The following is an 18,256-nucleotide window of genomic DNA, read 5'->3' on the forward strand; positions in this document are numbered from 1 at the left end:
TAGAATTTTTATTTATGTCTTATGCTCACCCTGCATTTAATTGACTAAAATACAAACATTTGCAACATATATTACACATAAAAAATATTGAAATTATTACACATTATTCCAATTAAAAACTGTTTTCTATTTTTTATAGTGTAAAAGGTATTTATTACTTTGATGGCAAAGCTGTTGTTGTTTTTTTATTTATTTTTTTCATTTCTTCTTCTTCTTATTGTTGCACTAATGTATGCATGATTGTTATATATATTTATATTAATAAAAACAGTTGTGCTGCTTAATATTTTAGTAAAAATATTATACTTTTTAAAATGTTTTCAGGATTCTATTGATGAATACTGTATAAAGCTCATTGAACAGCATTCATTTGAAATTGAATTTGTTTGTGACATTATAAATCTATACTGTCACTTTTGATCATTTTAATGCATCCTTTCTAAATAAAAGTATTAACAAACATATATAATAAATATTGGGGTCTTTAAGATGTTTTTTACATATTCTTAATATTTATTATTGATAATATTGAAATATTACTACTTCTAAATTTATATCGCTTCACCAATTCATCATACTATTTTGTTTCTTTACACTGACACCAAGTATAATGGTTGCCTATAAATAAGTTTAAAAATATCATACCATTAAAATGACTCACATATTGCTGTGCATCCATATGGATTGATCCTTTTGTTACAGCTGGCTGATATGAAGTCTGGAAAAACACTAATGAATATTTAACGCCTATATCCACAGGGCTTCAATATCTTTAAAAGGCAGGGTGCACAACACTCACCAAAAGCTCCTCCTCGTCCCTTGGGAGAAAAAACAAAACAGGAAACTTAGCAGAGCAGGCGGAGAAATAATCAGCACGAATTAGCATACTGTCTTTGACTCCTGGATGACACTGACTATTCTTGGAAAGCCTGTTCTGATGCATATATCCTCAGTGTGCTGGGAGCCGTTATATCCACAGGGCAGAATGAAGATGGTAGATGTGAGAAGAGAAAAAAAGATTGTTGTTTACCGTCTCAGCTTTCTCTCTTATAGCACATATCATTATCTGCCAAAAAAACATCTTGAGAAACCAAGTCATTTTGAGATGAAGTGAGATTTACGGAATAAAAAGCAAATGTCTTACTACCTCAGTATCAAATTCTTGCTATATTTATTCACTCAGTTTTTAATCATGACTCTTAATTCCTGTGTTTCAGGTATTTATGAACAGATGTTTCTTATATAACTGCAGTGCTCCAGTCCTGGATGTGAAGATTGCCTTTTGTCAGGTGTGTGTTCCATACAGGTAAATTAAAAGGTAGAGTATTCATTCACTTCCATTCTGTCCGTCATTCTTATGGATGTGTCATTGTCTATAATAAATATAGGTGACAGCATGTCTGAGCCTTTGAGGAAGATGTACAGCTTACAGCATTCCAAGCCATTCAGACTTGGGTTTCCCAAAATTCATTAAGGTCATCTTAAGATCACTTTAAATATGCATGCAAATGTTTTCTTAAATCAGTGCAGTTATACAGATGCATCATTCAAATTAAAAGCACTTAAAAGGAAAATATATATTCTGAATCATTTACTCATCATTGTGTGTGTGTGTGTGTGTGTGTGTGTGTGTGTGTGTGTGTGTGTGTGTGTGTGTGTGTGTGTGTGTGTGTGTGTGTGTGTGTGTGTGACATAAGGGTGAGTAAATAGTGATTTTGAGTGAACTATCCCTTTAAATTTAATTTATAGATGTACATCTTCCTTAAATTCTGAGCTGTTGCTTGACTCACTTGTGACAATATGACAATATAACTTTGTTGATCTGATTTATATTGTAACATTTGTATTGTAACAAGGTTGAAAAAGGTAATTGCGACTTCTTTCTCACAATTATGAACTTTTGAAACTTGCAATTCTAATAAAAATAAATATCCGATTCTAAGACAAATATAATATTTGATTTACCCCCCCCCCCCCCCCCCCAACTCACACAATTCTGAGTTTACAGTTTGAAAAAAAAAGGTAATTGTGAACTCACAATTCAGACTTTTCTTCTCAGGATGGTGGGATAAAAGTTGCAGTTACCCCTTTTGTTTTTTTAACCAATGGCCCAACAAGCTTCCATTAACATTCATACAGTGATGCATGGATTTACATAATGAAACTTCCTTCTGATTAATCTAAATATGAAGTAAAGCATCTCTTCCCTGAAGAAATCACAGTAGCACAGCAAAACATTATTAATTCACCATGTATCCCTTGGGGTTTTTGACTTTCATTCTTTCTTTTGGGCTTTATATTATCCTCATCATCTTTTGGTGAGACGTACAGTTCACAGGTCAAGAAGGCAGTAGGTGGAATTGACTAGCAGATAAAAAATTCACTCTGTTAACAAAAGTTTGTAGGTTGATATTCCACAAGGATCAATCCATGAATCAACACTGTGTCCTTGAGCGAGACACTTAACCTCTGTACTCCACAGGGGCTGTCACTGTAGTAAGTGTGCTGGTGGTCACTTCAGATAAATGACTAAATGACAACTGACTCCTGAACCAAGAGTGTTTCATATACCTAAAAGTGTATCAGTTCTGCTGGGAAACAGGAGACTTGACTCTGAATTGATTCCAGTATGTTTTAATGCGAGCATGTTGCTAAGCTCACAACATCAGGATTTCTACAAAAAAAAAAAAAAAATGTTACATTAATGATAATAAGAGCTATTATTACTGAGTACTAATAATAAATGACAATAATTGAGCAGGAAATCAGCAATTGGAATGATTTCTAAAGGATCATGTGGCACTAAAGACAATTTTCTGGGATTTCTATTAAAATAGCAAACAGTTAAATCTAATAGTATTTTACAGCTTTTACAGCTTTACTGCATTTTAAGTATATGCAGCGTTGGAGAGCATAAGAAACTCAAATCTTAATTAGTCCAAACTTTTGACCTGTAGTGTATGAGTTAATGCATATAAAAAATTACACAGCTTATATTTTTATTGAGTAAAATATGACAATGTTAATATTTCTGTATGCTATTAATTTCTTATACTATTTAACGTTTCTGTCTTATAATGCCATCTCGGTAGGACGCTTAACAGGTTTTAGAATGGAACTAGTTTCACCACAATTATCAATCTAAACCAAACCACAGCATTCTATGTGCTCAGTCCTTAATAAAAGGCCACAATTACCACAAATCTAAGCTCATTAGCTTCTAATTAGCCAAGTCAGTTTATTAAGGGGCCACTGCAGTGAGAAGTGACTCCCATGATGAAAATAGACTTTATGAAGCACGAACAGTACACACACGCATATATGCATTTTATTCTCTCTCACACTAATTACCATCTAGATTGTGAAATGATGTGGACAGCTTCCTCTCTTGGCATGGCCACGAATATATTCAGTATGTGACAGTTAGTACAATCGATTACACCGCTGGCCCTTGTGCCAATGCTGGCATGAGCTCCAGAATGAAGAGAGCTCTCATAACTTAATATAGTCTTATATGAGATCTTCAGCCAAGCAGAGATAAAATAGTCTTCCCTCCAGTAATGAAACTAAAATGATATGAGTTTGTATATACACAATTTTGTTTCCCCTGCAGCTTTATTTATATCTCACAATTGCAACACAATTATGTAAAATAAAGTTGCTGCTGTGAGCTATTTACTGAAAGTAAATTTTTTTACTTGAAATAAAATAAAATATGAAAATCATTTGAGGCTAAAACAGATGTTTATGTCTTTATGAATGTGCTTTTTTTTTTAAATAATAGCCTTACAAGTGTTTATATCAACTGTCTAAACCCAAGTTCTGTGATGTTTTCAGCTCATACATCCATCTTTTTCTCCATGTCCAGGGGTTTGGCAAACAAGTTGATGTTTCTTACATTGCCCAGCATTACAACATGAGTAAAAGCAAAGTGGACAACCAGTTCTACAGTGTGGAAGTAGGAGATTCCACCTTCACGGTTCTCAAACGGTACCAAAACCTAAAGCCCATCGGTTCTGGGGCTCAGGGAATAGTGTGGTGAGTACCCATAATGCACCACTTTGTCTTTTTATTGTGAAAGAAGTCCATATGGCATAATGCTTCTCAAACATCTTCCTGATTAAGGCTTTGAATCTTAAGAGCGATATTTGGGAGTTTCTTGGCAGGTTGAATTGCAGTTCCCAGTAGACAGCAGCTAATTTGAATCTGAGTTGCGCTCGCTGCACTCCACAAAAATCAAACCGTTTGATTTTTATAATGAATTTTGAGTCACAGACTTTTGTCTAAGGGATTATGGGAGATCTGGATCAAGGTGGCCCTCCCTTTTCCTTTTCCCCCTCCCCCAGTCCTCTTTCCTTGCATCTCAGTTTCAGTGGCAGCGGTTCGGTTGTGTGGAGAAGGCAGGGAGGCAGGACTGGACTGTTAATGACGTTGTTGATGTGTTCTGGCTGGTTTGCTGGATGCAGTTATCCTGCCTGCTGGACGGACAACCCTGATCTAATTTAGCTTCCTCTCCTCAGCAGCAGTCACATGATGTAGCATGGCAGCTGTATTAGCCTAACAAATGCCACATCATTCTCCAGAGAGAGAGAGAGAGAGAGAGAGAGAGAGGACAGTTTAAAAGGACCGCAAAGTCACATGTTTTCCACAGGCCCTGATAAAACTGGTGTGGTTAGGTTATATTGCTGCAGTATTTTCAAAAATGTTATAAAAACTTTAAAAGCTTAAAGGCTAGAAATCTAAAAATCACAATTAATGTTTAGAAGTTTATCTATTCTGACTACCAAAACTGCATAGACACTATAAAGTATTGATTTGAAATTATCGGAGTATGTTTTATAAAAATAATATTTAATTCACTTTATCAGTTCACGTGTTTAATTCAGTGCATTAATTGCTGATGTTTTGTAATAATTTGTGAAATTTACTAGACAAAATCAAACAACAACATTTGAGGTTTTATTATATTTTATTTAATTCCATTTAGTTTCATTTAATTTAATTTGGTTTCATTTCATTTCAAGTTTCAAGTAAATTATGAATATCCCTTTATGACAGCTGTGACTTTATAGATGGAATTATTAAATACAATTTTAATTTACTTTGAATTCAGAAAATAGTTATGTATTATCACTGAAATTAAATTTGATCACTGATATTGATAATGTTTGCAACATTTCTGCCAAAATTCATACCTGCCAAACTTTTGGTATAATTTTGATATCTGTATTGATGTACAGTAGGTTAGGCTATTACTGTCACGTTCGGGTACACAGGAGACGTGAGATCCAAGTGCAGTGTGAGATTTATTGGTTTATCCTATCTGATTTATCCAAAATCAGAGTCAAAACAAGCCGGGGTCGTAACCAAACATCAGTCCAAAACAGAAACAAACAAATAAACAAACAGGATCAAGAACAGGAACTAGAAAACTAGGAACACGAGGAAACCCGGTGATGGAAAGTAAGGACTCCATGCAGACAAACAGAAACGGACTGGTTAATATAGGGAGGATAATGACTAACAAGTGAAGACACCGGAGTGCAATTAACAGGAGTGCAATTACTGTGATGAAGGGACAAGGCTAGTGGGAATTGTAGTGCCTACGGTGAGGTGCCTATGGGGAAGTGAGGCCACTAGTGGACACCCAGGGAAACAGAGACCAGACAGTGTGGAATTACCCCCTCCTCCATGGAGCAGCTACCAGATGCTCCACCCGAACCCAAGAAGAGACCAAGGAATACAGAGACCAGGAGGGAGGTGGACCTGCAGAGGACCAGGGGGAGGGACGGCGGGCCAGGTAATAGAAGGTAACAGAGACAGGAAGTGCCAAAAAAAACAAAACAACAACAAAACACAAGTCCAGGGGAGAACAGAAAGTTCAGTGGCCCAGGGTCAAACCGACAGGGCAGGAATCCAGGGTGGAGCAAGGTGGAATTGGAGCCATGCGGTTGAGTCAGAAACCCACCAGGGCGGTGCAGAAGACCTCCACATCCGTGCGGTCGAAACAGAAGCCCACCAGGGTGGCACAGAAGACCACCACAATCGTGCGGTCGAGACAGAAGCCCACCAGGGCGGCGCAGAAGACCACCGCAACCGTGCGGTCGAGACAGAAGCCCACCAGGGCGGCGCAGAGGACCACCGCATCAGTGCGGTCGAGACAGAAGCCCACCAGGGCGGCGCAGAAGACCACCACAACGGTGCGGTCGAGACAGAAGCCCACCAGGGCGGCGCAGAAGACCACCACAGCCGTGCGCTCGAGACCGGAGGCCACCAGGGCGGCGCAGAAAACCACCACAGCCGTGCGGTCGAGACAGGAGCCCACCAGGGCGGCACCAAGGACCACCACAGTGGGATCGATGATCAAGTCTGGATAGGCAAGTCTGAAACAGAGAACATGAACAAGTTAAGGGTGGCCTCCGTGGCCACGACAGGATCAGTTGAGCGCTCAGAGAGATCGGCTGAGACGTGGAGAGGCTCTGGTAGTTCAGCGGAGATGTGGAGAGGCTTTGGTAGCGTACACGTAAATCTTTTGCACATAATATACATGTACATACATGGAACACACTATACTACTTATATTTATATTTATATACACATACACTTATTTATCCAAACACAAATACTTAGCGTACAGTTACAATTTTTCCACATAATATACATGTACATACATAAATGCTCTTTTTAATATACCTGCCATACATTGTCAATTTGTATATTGTCAATCCTTACCCACCTATTTGTATTTTTTTGTATTTTTTATTCCTTATTGTGTTTTTTGTTCTGTCGCTGTTATGTTGCACTGCGGAGCTCTGTCACGAAAACAAATTCCTCGTATGTGTGAACATACCTGGCAATAAAGCTCATTCTGATTCTGATTCTGATTAGTTCTGCAGAGACGTGGAGAAGCTCTGGTAGTTCCGCAGAGTTTAGACTGGATTCAGGAAAATCAATGGTGACTAGACTCTGCTCATGAGAATCATTGGTGACCTGACTCTGCTCATGAAGATCATTGGTGACCTGACTCTGCTCATGAAGATCATTGGTGACCTGAATCTGCTCATGAAGATCAATGGTGACTTGCATTTGCTCATGAAGATCAATGGTGACTTGCCTTTGCCCATGAAGATAGTCGGTGACTTGACCTTGCCCATGAAGATCACTGGTGACTTGACTTTCCCCATGAAGATCACTGGTGACTTGCCTTTGTACATGAAGATCAATGGTGACTTGAATTTGCCCATGAAGAACACCGGTGACTTGACTCTGTCCTTGAAGATCACCAGTGACTTGACTAGACTCTGGAGTGTCAACGGTGACTTGACCTGACTCGACTCTGGAGGGTCAATGGTGACTTGACCTGACTCGTCTCTCGAGGGTCAACGGTGACTTGACCTGACTCGACTCTGGAGGGTCAACGGTGATTTTACCTGACTCGACTCTGGAGGGTCAACGGTGACTTGACCAGACTCGACTCTGGAGGGTCAACGGTGACTTGACCTGAATCGACTCTGGAGGGTCAACGGAAACCTGACTCGACTCTGGAGGGTCAACAGGAACCTGACTCGGCTCTGGAGGGTCAACGGGAACCTGACTTGACTCTGGAGGGTCAACGGGAACCTGACTCGACTCTGGAGGGTCAACGGGAACCTGACTTGACTCTGGAGGGTCAACGGGAACCTGACTTGACTCTGGAGGGTCAACGGGAACCTGACTCGACTCTGGAGGGTCAACTGTGGCTGTCATCCCATGTAGAGGCGCTGGACAAGCGGCCATCTTGTGCCATGACTCTGGACCGGCAGCCATCCTGGGCAGTGGAGCTGGGCCGGCGGCCATCTTGGGCAGTGGCGCTGGGCCGGCGGCCATCTTGGGCAGTGGCACTGGGTCGGTGGCCATCTTGGGCAGTGGCGCTGGGCTGGCAGCCACCTTGTGCTGTGGCGCTGGGCTGGCGGCCATCCTGGGCAGTGGCGCTGGGCTGGCGGACATCTTGCGCGGTGGCGCTGGGCAGGCAGTCCTACTGTCTAGAGTCGGCCATCCCACCGAGAGAGACAGGTGTGGCTGAGTCATCCCACCGAGATCGATGCTGTAGGTAACTGGTGAATCCCCAAAAGCCCAGGATCTCCAGCCCCTTCATCTCCCACCTAGGCAAAGGGTCATCCAGGCAGTCATTGAATAGGTCCTTCTGGGCCTCATCATTATACCCCAGCCCCACTGCCATTTAGGGCTGTCAACGAATATTCTAAATTCGAATATGTATTCGAATAGTTAAAAAAAAAACGAATTTCGAAGGTGAAAGTTAATATTCGAATAAAAAAAAAATGCGGAAAAAAAGGCCCGCGGTAGTAGAGGCGTGGTTGTCTGCGTTGCGAGTGGGCGCGCTAGCGCGCCTGAGAGTTCAGGGCCAGGTCACAGCCTCACAGGAGTTGCACTGTCTGGCACAGCATCACTGCTGAAAGTTGACGCGTCTCCATGGAAGATGGCAGCAAGTGCAGGGCCCAACTCGACCGCAGCAGAGAAAATGAGGTAAAATTGTTGACCCGCGAGATAAAGTTGTATGCAAGCTATTTAAGATACAGTTAACAGTTAGCATACCATTTGACCACTAGCATCCCATGTAGAGGCGCTGGACAAGCGGCCATCTTGTGCCATGACTCTGGACCGGCAGCCATCCTGGGCAGTGGAGCTGGGCCGGCGGCCATCTTGGGCAGTGGCGCTGGGCCGGCGGCCATCTTGGGCAGTGGCGCTGGGTCGGTGGCCATCTTGGGCAGTGGCTGGGCTGGCAGCCACCTTGTGCTGTGGCGCTGGGCTGGCGGCCATCCTGGGCAGTGGCGCTGGGCTGGCGGACATCTTGCGCAGTGGCGCTGGGGAGGCAGTCCTACTGTCTAGAGTCGGCCATCCCACCGAGAGAGACAGGTGTGGCTGAGTCATCCAACCGAGATCGATGCTGTAGGTAACTGGTGAACCCCCAAAAGCCCAGGATCTCCAGCCCCTTCATCTCCCACCTAGGCAAAGGGTCATCCAGGCAGTCATTGAATAGGTCCTTCTGGGCCTCATCTTTATACCCCAGCCCCACTGCCATTTAGGGCTGTCAACGAATATTCTAAATTCGAATATGTATTCGAATAGTTAAAAAAAAAACGAATTTCGAAGGTGAAAATTAATATTCGAATAAAAAAAAAATGTGGAAAAAAAGGCCCGCGGTAGTAGAGGCGTGGTTGTCTGCTTTGCGAGTGGGCGCGCTAGCGCGCCTGAGAGTTCAGGGCCAGGTCACAGCCTCACAGGAGTCGCACTGTCTGGCACAGCATCACTGCTGAAAGTTGACGCGTCTCCATGGAAGATGGCAGCAAGTGCAGAGCCCAACTCGACCGCAGCAGAGAAAATGAGGTAAAATTGTTGACCCGCGAGATAAAGTTGTATGCAAGCTATTTAAGATACAGTTAACAGTTAGCATACCATTCGACCACTAGCAACATGAGGTCACATCTCAAAAATGTGCACCCAAATGAGCATGGCATAATGTGTGGAACTCCAGTTAAACAGTCACGTCTTGACACTTAACGTTACTTTGCATTGCCCGCCACAAGCTCTTTGTCTGCAACACGACAAGAGGCCATAACGGATAAAATAATTTTGTTCATTTGTAAGGACATGAGACCGATCAGTATCGCGGATGGGGCACGCTTCGGTGAGTTCTGTCAAGCAATGCATCCGAGGTTTGATTATTTATCGTTTCATGTCAAGGAAAAGTTCCATGTTTACCACAGCACAGCTTGCTCGGAGCATTCAATGTCAGTTCTATATGCTGTAAAACTTCAATTAATATTAATAATATTTGTTTCAATCACTGAAGGAAGCCTGCTATATTTGGGACAACAGTTGCAACCTTAAATTGCTTGCACAAAAATTTGTTTGTTCATTTAAACCATTATGCGCAGAGAACGTGAGGGTGAGAGAGCGTGAGGTCTGCAGGTCTTGGCCATTAGTTGATTTCCTTGTTTTTGTGTAGGTAATAAGTTGTCATATATGTTTAAACTTAAATAGACCATCTATACAAGTAGTTATGTCTCTTTGTATTATTTTTGCCTGTTATTGACGTAATGCGCGTCATTGACAACATGCGCAACCAGATGTTCGAATAGTTCGAATATTTGTGTATTTTTTAGAGGGAATATTCGAACGTCAATTTTGAGCAATTTTGACAGCCCTACTGCCATTGTCCAGAACATTTGCGCCAAGCCACCCACCTCACTCCCCTTTTGACGGAGAGTGGCTAGGTTTGAAAGTCTCCCCATCCGCTCCTCTATGGTGGCTGGGGAACATATATGAAATCCCACATCATTGGATCTTGGCATGATGGAGTCCTTCTGTCACGTTCGGGTACACAGGAGACCTGAGATCCAAGTGCAGTGTGAGATTTATTGGGCAATCCAAAATCAGAGTCAAAACAAGCCGGGGTCGTAACCAAACATCAGTCCAAAACAGAAACAAACAAATAAACAAACAGGATCAAGAACAGGAACTAGAAAACTAGGAACACGAGGAAACCCGGTGATGGAAAGTAAGGACTCCATGCAGACAAACAGAAACAGACTGGTTAATATAGGGAGGAAAATGACTAACAAGTGAAGACACCTGAATGCGATTAACAGGAGTGCAATTACTGTGATGAAGGGACAAGACTAGTGGGAATTGTAGTGCCTACGGTGAGGTGCCTATGGGGAAGTGAGGCCACTAGTGGACACCCAGGGAAACAGAGACCAGACAGTGTGACAATTACAACCTTTTCATGACTTTTTCACAGCATATTTTTTTGCTAGCTGGGTCTGTGGAGTTATTAAATGGATCCATCATATCATTCACAGTCCATGTTGGAAAGCTACATGCTGAATATTTAGATGACACGGTACTGCTTTCCTCCGAGTAATGGTCAGAGCTATGAGCATCTGGCATCGTGCCGCTATTAATTTATCATACCACACACTCGCACACCAATCTCCTGACTGCATATGCTGGAAAATCAGATTCTTACTTTGCAGAACTCTCTCCTATATTGGACGTTTGGTTAAAAGATATGTGCCAAGAAAATAAACATACAAGTAAATAAAAATATCTATAAAACAAACAGAATGCCCAAAAACATTACAAGCATCCGTTCTGTATTATATAATCCATTATGCAGTACAAAAGCAATTTCAAAAGAAGCAAAAGGATGCTGTCAGACTCCTTCGGGATTTCTGGGCCCAAACAGTGGAAGAAAGAAGTTTTTTGTGTTTCTCAGAAGTCCGCATTCGTGCTCGCACTACTCTGTTTATATAGAAAGTATATTGTGCACTGTATAAATGCATTAGGTCAAGACATTTGTCCTATTATTAATTCTATCTCCTTATTGAAATGCGCTCAGTTTGACCCTCCATGTTCAATCATGGTTTAGAACATTTCCTTGGCTCATTAGTTGATTGGACACCCAAAAGACATTTTTACATTAAATAATTTGACACAATGCCCTGAAAAAAACATGCAATGTAATGTGGTTGTGAGTTGACAGAATCAAATACCACAGTTTTGAACATTTATGATTGCGTATTGCATGTTTATTCAGCAAGAATGCATTAAATTGATCAAAAGTGACGGTAAAAAAACATTTATAATCTTATACATTTTCACAAAAATAGTAATCAGCACAACAACAACATTGATAATAATAAGAAATGTTTCTTGAGCAGCAATTCAGCATATTAGAATGATTTCTGAGACTGGAGTAATGATGCTAAGGATGTAAATAAATTACATATAAAAATACATTCAACTGGAAACGGTTATTTCAATTTTATTCTTAGTTTTATTGTAATATATATTACAGTATTGCTGTTTTACTGTTTCAGTTTTACTTTCTGATCAAATAAACGCAGCCTCAGCATAAGAGATTTCTTTCAAAAACAAAATAATCTTACCTACCCCAAAGATTATAACAGCAGTGTGCATATTGTATAAACATATGCATACACAATGCATAAAATGAATATTATTTACTATATTAGTTCTAATATGCAATGAGAAATATTCTAGTACTAATTTCTAAAAAATAGCTTGATGATTAAATAAACTCTCATAGCAAAAATGCGCCTTTATTTACAGTTCTTGTGTATGCCACAAAGACTCTGTCATTTATGAGAGAAAAATAATGAGAACACAAACAAGTTGATAGGTTCTGAGCAAATAAGTTCTGAGCCAAACTGTTGTGCAGCTGGCAGAGGGGCTGAACACTGTGATGAACTTAGTGTCAAGTTAATTACACTAGGCTGTGATTAATTTCACCAGACTGTCACCAAACTCCACTACGGCTGTCAGCGACTTTGTCATCTTTTCCACTTCTTCTCTGCATAGAACTGGGTTTGGGGTGTGAGATGTATTGTGCTTTGATTATAGTACTTTTGAACATGATTTTTAATGTATTTATTGCCTGGAGAGTTTTAATATTTTAGTGGAATAAAATTCTGTCAACAATGTCAGATATCTTACTCATCTTTAGCAAATAAAGATTTAAAGGAGTAAATGACCCAAAATAAACATTTGCTGAAAATTCAGTCTGTCAGTTTTATGGTGTAAAAAAACTGCGGGTTTGTAAGAAACAAACCTGTTACTCTGACGGCACCTATTCACTGCAGTGGATGCATTGGTGAGCAAGTAAAGTATAGTTAAGTTTCTCCAAATTTGTTCATATACTATTTGTTCAACTATACCTACTATATAATCCACCCAAAAATAAAAATGTACTTACCATTATATTGTTCCAAACATATACGAGTTTCCATCTTCTGTGGAACACAAAAGAAGATTGAAGAATGCTGGTAACCAAACAGTTTTGGTTCTCATTGCATTTTGTTTGAAAATACAGTGGAAGTCAGTGGAATCCAAAACTTCGGTCTGGTTACCAACATTCCTCAGAATATCTTCTTTTATTGTATTCCACAATATTTGTGTTTGTGTTTTCGTTTTTGAGTAAGCTATCCCTTTAAATTTCAATCTGTTTCTCATTTAAATATATCGTGTAACTTGGGAAGACAAGTCATTCAGACTTAAATGGCTTTTTGTGACCATTTTTGGAGCTTATCGCTTTGAATGTATTTACCAATTATAATTTTCATTAGATAGAAATGAAGTTTTGACACTTAGTTTTTTGTATTTCTTACAAAAAAGAATAATACTTTTAGATATATGCCAATGAGAAAATGATCACATAATATATTTTAGACAAGCAATTCCTTAGATATATGCTATTACTGATATAGTGTCTGGTTATATCTGTCAGGTCTATTCATACAAACAGTTTTTATGCTGTAGCTTCAGTTAGTTAAAATGTAGTCTGGTTTGTGACAGCTGCCTGTAGGCAGGGCTCTTGAAGAGCAATTCTGCAATGTATTATCCACCTAGAGAGACAGCCGTGACATCATCTTTGACACAAATGGGTATCTACAGCCACCATTAGCTAAAAAATCTCTCAAGCTGCAGTTACCATGGACACATCAGATCTCGGTTCAAAACATGCTTCAGAAACTTTCCTGCTGCAGCTGAGAGAATAACTTGAATACTTCAAATCACCTGGTTTACTTTCTAGTGGACTGAAATAATTGTATAATTCAACTGCACTTGATGTAAAAACTATTTCCACTCAGGAACTGCTAGTAAATTTAAGAGTTAATTTTAAGAAACAGCTAGTAACACTGAATTAAAGAAATTAATTAATTGATTAATTCATCATTAAATAAAATTAATGAAATGTTTAATTAGAAAGACTAAAACAGTATTTTCTTCTAAAATGTATGCCAGCATTCTTCGAAAATAAAATTTTTTACAGTGTGGTTTATTTGCAATTTCTTTGGTAATGTCAGTTTGATTTGGCATATACGGTAGGTTTTCTTTCACTGTGTGGCTCGTCTGTAGGGTTTTTCCTCACCCCTCCTAGACAGACTGTTTTGGTGTACCTCACCCCCTTCTGCTTTGACCATCTGCTGTACAACCAGCTCTGACTGTCCGCTCAAATAATCCATAGGTGAATCAAATTCCATATGGACCTTGGAAATCTTGATTTCAGACTATGATTTAGAGGTAAACATCTTTGGCTGCTGAGTTGTAGTCCAGTGTGGAGGTTTTAAAAAAGGTTGCATTGAAAACAGACAAGTGCCCAAGCACTCACGTTTTATTCACCCAGAAGGCTTTTTAAAAGGTGTTTATTGGGGATTAAAAGATTGAAGGTCAGTTTTGACTCTAGAACATGGCACACTGTCTGTGGCTACATGGGGTGCTACAGGAGAAATTCATTTTTCAGTCATTACATTTCCTGGACCTGTGTGAGTCATGTTTTATTAATAATGGCTCTCCAGCCTTTACCAGCGCATGTCAACATGGTTAAAGAGCAGACTCTTTCAGTGCAGCCTTGTGGGTTGAAGCATTCAGCCGTAAACCTCAGCAGCTTTCAGAACACATATATATATTTATATCATAAAAATGTTTTAATCATTTACATTCAATAAGCATTCAAATAATCATTCCTAAATATTTATACTTCACACAAAAATTCTGACACACTCCTTTCATGGTACTACACAAAACACAGGTGGCAGGAACTTTATGCCTGTTTGGCTATAATTTCCCATAATCCTCAAAGTAAAAAGCAGGAAACAACTGAGATGGGCACCACCCACTGTGATTCATTAAAGATTTATTGTGGTTAATTTATTACAAAAATTAATTTATTGCCTCCCATTGGCCTCCAGGTATACTTGTTGATTAAAGAAACAATTTTATTTGTGAAATTGAATTGTGAATCATTAATTTTTCTGGGCTTAACTCCTTAAATACAATTTATATCAGCCTTCACTTATTAGAGAACACTAATGTGTTATATCACAATGAGCCATTGGCTACCTTGTTTTCTGCAGTGCTTTGGGATTGAAGACACACACACACACACACACACACACACACACACACACACACACTGAGTGCCTTGGCCCTCTCTAATCCTGTATTTTCCCGTGGAGTGCTGCTGCTCTTGCATTGTTAATGAGCATGGTTTCCCTGGGTGGCGAGTGAAAGCAGAGCGAAAGAGAAGAAGAGAGAGTGACTCCAGGTTTAACCCTTTCCTCATATTGCTATGAGAGACTCATACTCTGCTTCTTTCCACCAACTGATCAGCAAAGATTTTCCCGAAGTCAGCAACATTACTCGATTTCTCTCTGTCCCTGTTGACAAACTCAAAAAAATTTGTCTTTTTCACAATACATGCAAGATGGCACGAAATGTCCTGGGGCTCATTGCTTGTTATTTTTGTTAACTTATATATGTTATATATTTATGCATGTATTTACTGTATATAATATTTGTAAAAAAACAAATTAAATGTGAAAACATTAACACACATGAATAGAATGTTCAATATACTGTAAATTCAAAAATATGTATTTATAATATATATATATTTGCATACTGAATTGCAATCGGTCTTCTTTATTTGCATACTGAATTAGGCTGCAAAAAAAAAAAAAAAAAACAGTGTTTTTTGTGATATGTGTTGAATTCCACTCTGAATGTGGAATTTCAGATTCTACATTCTACATTTCAATATTTTTCATTCACCTCACTAACTTGTTTTCCCGCAAATGAATATACTTTCTCTCTCTCTCTCTCTCAGTGCTGGATATGATGCCATCCTGGACAGAAATGTGGCCATTAAGAAACTCAGCAGACCTTTTCAGAACCAGACTCACGCCAAGAGAGCATACAGGGAGCTGGTGCTTATGAAATGTGTCAATCACAAAAACGTGAGTGTCAGATCACAATATCTCTCCCCCGTTGTCCCATTTGATGGCAAATGCTGCTAATAACTGTTTCCTTTGAGACAAAAAGTGAGACTTCTGTTTATATGGCTGCCATATTGTGTATATCTTGTTTGGCACACAAGGGCTCGGTAGCATTAGATGATGAATGACAAAGTAAGAGAGAAAAGGAGAAATAGTGTTAAACGACAGAGAGGAAACACTTTTTGGCAACTGAAGGGTTCACAATGCTGCTGCCAGATCTCCTGTCCTCCTCCTTGCTCTGTCTCTCTGTGTCTCTGTCTGGGACTGGGGTTATAAAGGACAGCTGGGACGTGACAGAAATACAAAATCATCCTCACGTCTTATCGGCCGTTGACAGTCCTTTTATGGATCTTCCTCTTTTCGAGGAAAATAACAAAGTTTACCCCTCACATTCTGAATGAGTAGTTAAAAAAATTGTTCATAAATAAATGATGGTTCAGTAATTTTCATTTGATACCAGTCATTTGATACCTGTATGCTGTATCACTGATATCCTTTTATAGTTTTTGTTAATATTTAAAATTAGATTTACTTTAAATTTAGTTAGTTTGAGTTTTGTTGTGTTTTTGTCATTTTTCTTTTTAATCATGTCTAGTATTTTTCAAATTTTATTTATTAGTTTTAGTTTTTGATATTCTAGAACTACAACAAAAGAAATAATCGAAATAATTGTTTAAATGTTTTTTTAGTTAACGTTTGTTTTATTCCAAGTAACAAAAGTTTATGATTTAAGTTTAGTTAACTAAATAATAATACTGAAATAAAAATAAACAATTGTTTATATATTTTATATTTTATATATGTATTCATATACTTTTTAAGTAAAAAAAATAAATAAATTATACAACAACTAACCCTAACCTAACCCTAACCCTAACCCAACAGAGCATAGTTATATTTAAAGTATAACTTCATGACTTACTCAAGTTCTTCTCTTCATTTCTCCTCCAGATCATCAGCTTATTAAATGTCTTCACACCACAGAAGTCTTTAGAGGAATTCCAAGATGTGTAAGTAACATTTGGAGATTTTCCAGACATGAAGTCATTTGATTATATCATATAAAACATCTGAATTTAAACTGATTGCAGCTAATGTTAAAAAAACAATTGTAGGTCTGGCTCTGCAATCTGATTGGATAAGCCCCTTTGAATCCAAATGTATGATTTAAGCACACCTGTCACTGTATATATGTATATATCAAACTAACCTAAGGAAATAAATATATTATCAGAAAGTGAAGGGGGCATTTATTGCTGAAAGTGCTTTCATATAAACATTATTAATAATGTAAATGTTTTTGATGTATTAAATGCAATACCTATATAAACATTTGCTGAAAAACTGCACAGTCTGCTAGAGTAAGGTGATTTATGATAATTCAGGTTAATTAAAACATGTCCCGTGGTGTTTGAGCTTATGCAGGGTCCCGATACAAGTGCTGTGTTGTTGCAGAGTGAGGGTGATAGATCACCTGCAGTTGTTTGTGATTTCACTCTCACTCTCTGGTTGGTCCCTGACACGTGAATCTCGTGCTGCCCATGCCTTGATTTATTCTGCACGCCGTGTGGACTTAATCTAGAGCAGGATCAATATGTTGAGGATGAAATGTCTGCTCAGTCACAGCCGGATCATTTGAGTATTAAGATGGATGGGACGCAAGTCTATATGGACTAAATGATTAGAAATCAGCAAACTAGCTTCAGAATTGTGGTAGATCTATCTATCTATCTATCTATCTATCTATCTATCTATCTATCTATCTATCTATCTATCTATCTATCTATCTATCTATCTATCTATCTATCTATCTATCTATCTATCTATATATATATGTATAGTTTGCTATATATATAGTGTACTTGCATTGATTGAGTGTTACTCAAGTGTGTTTTGGATTTTTGTGAAACAAAATAAATAGCAAATATGATGTTTAATCCATAAATCTGCAGCTATGGTTTTTGAGCACTCAGCAGAATGCAGTTGACTGTTAGTATTCCTGCTGACTGTCATCAACCGACAAGTATTTTCTCTGCATAAGAGGTTGTAAAGATCCACATCGATCCACAGCGGTCTCTTTTGTGCAGTACGAAAGAATGAATGAAGCCATGCAGATGTAACATGAAAGAACCACAGGGATGGTCACTTCAGCTGCTGTCCAGCCTGTGAAATTCACTTTTTCTTCCTTCCTTCCTTTTTCTCTCTTCTCTAGTTACCTGGTCATGGAGCTAATGGATGCAAACCTTTGCCAGGTGATTCAGATGGAACTGGACCACGAGAGGATGTCCTACCTGCTGTACCAGATGTTATGTGGAATCAAACACCTGCACTCAGCCGGCATCATCCACAGGGTGAGAAAAATGAATACACACTGCAGGATCAATTGAAGTTGGAAG

General features: G+C 39.1%; 1 protein-coding gene across 10 annotated transcripts in view; it reads left to right on the forward strand.

Annotated features, from left to right (window-relative positions):
- LOC132117000 (mitogen-activated protein kinase 10) overlaps positions 1-18,256 on the forward strand; it is a 73,455-nt gene that overhangs the window by 32,302 nt on the left and 22,897 nt on the right. For 8 of the 10 annotated variants that reach the window (XM_059525974.1, XM_059525977.1, XM_059525973.1 and 5 more), the window contains 5 exons: positions 1,218-1,289; positions 3,869-4,038; positions 15,692-15,821; positions 16,812-16,870; positions 18,073-18,211. In XM_059525974.1, the coding sequence (XP_059381957.1) occupies positions 1,218-1,289; positions 3,869-4,038; positions 15,692-15,821; positions 16,812-16,870; positions 18,073-18,211 (570 nt within the window). Of the gene's footprint in view, positions 1-1,217; positions 1,319-3,868; positions 4,039-15,691; positions 15,822-16,811; positions 16,871-18,072; positions 18,212-18,256 lie in introns of all 10 variants that reach the window. The other 2 variants (XM_059525978.1, XM_059525979.1) reach the window with 2 other exon arrangements.

Source organism: Carassius carassius, chromosome 36, assembly GCF_963082965.1.
Source record: "Carassius carassius chromosome 36, fCarCar2.1, whole genome shotgun sequence".
In the NCBI taxonomy this organism is placed as follows: Eukaryota; Metazoa; Chordata; class Actinopteri; order Cypriniformes; family Cyprinidae; genus Carassius; species Carassius carassius.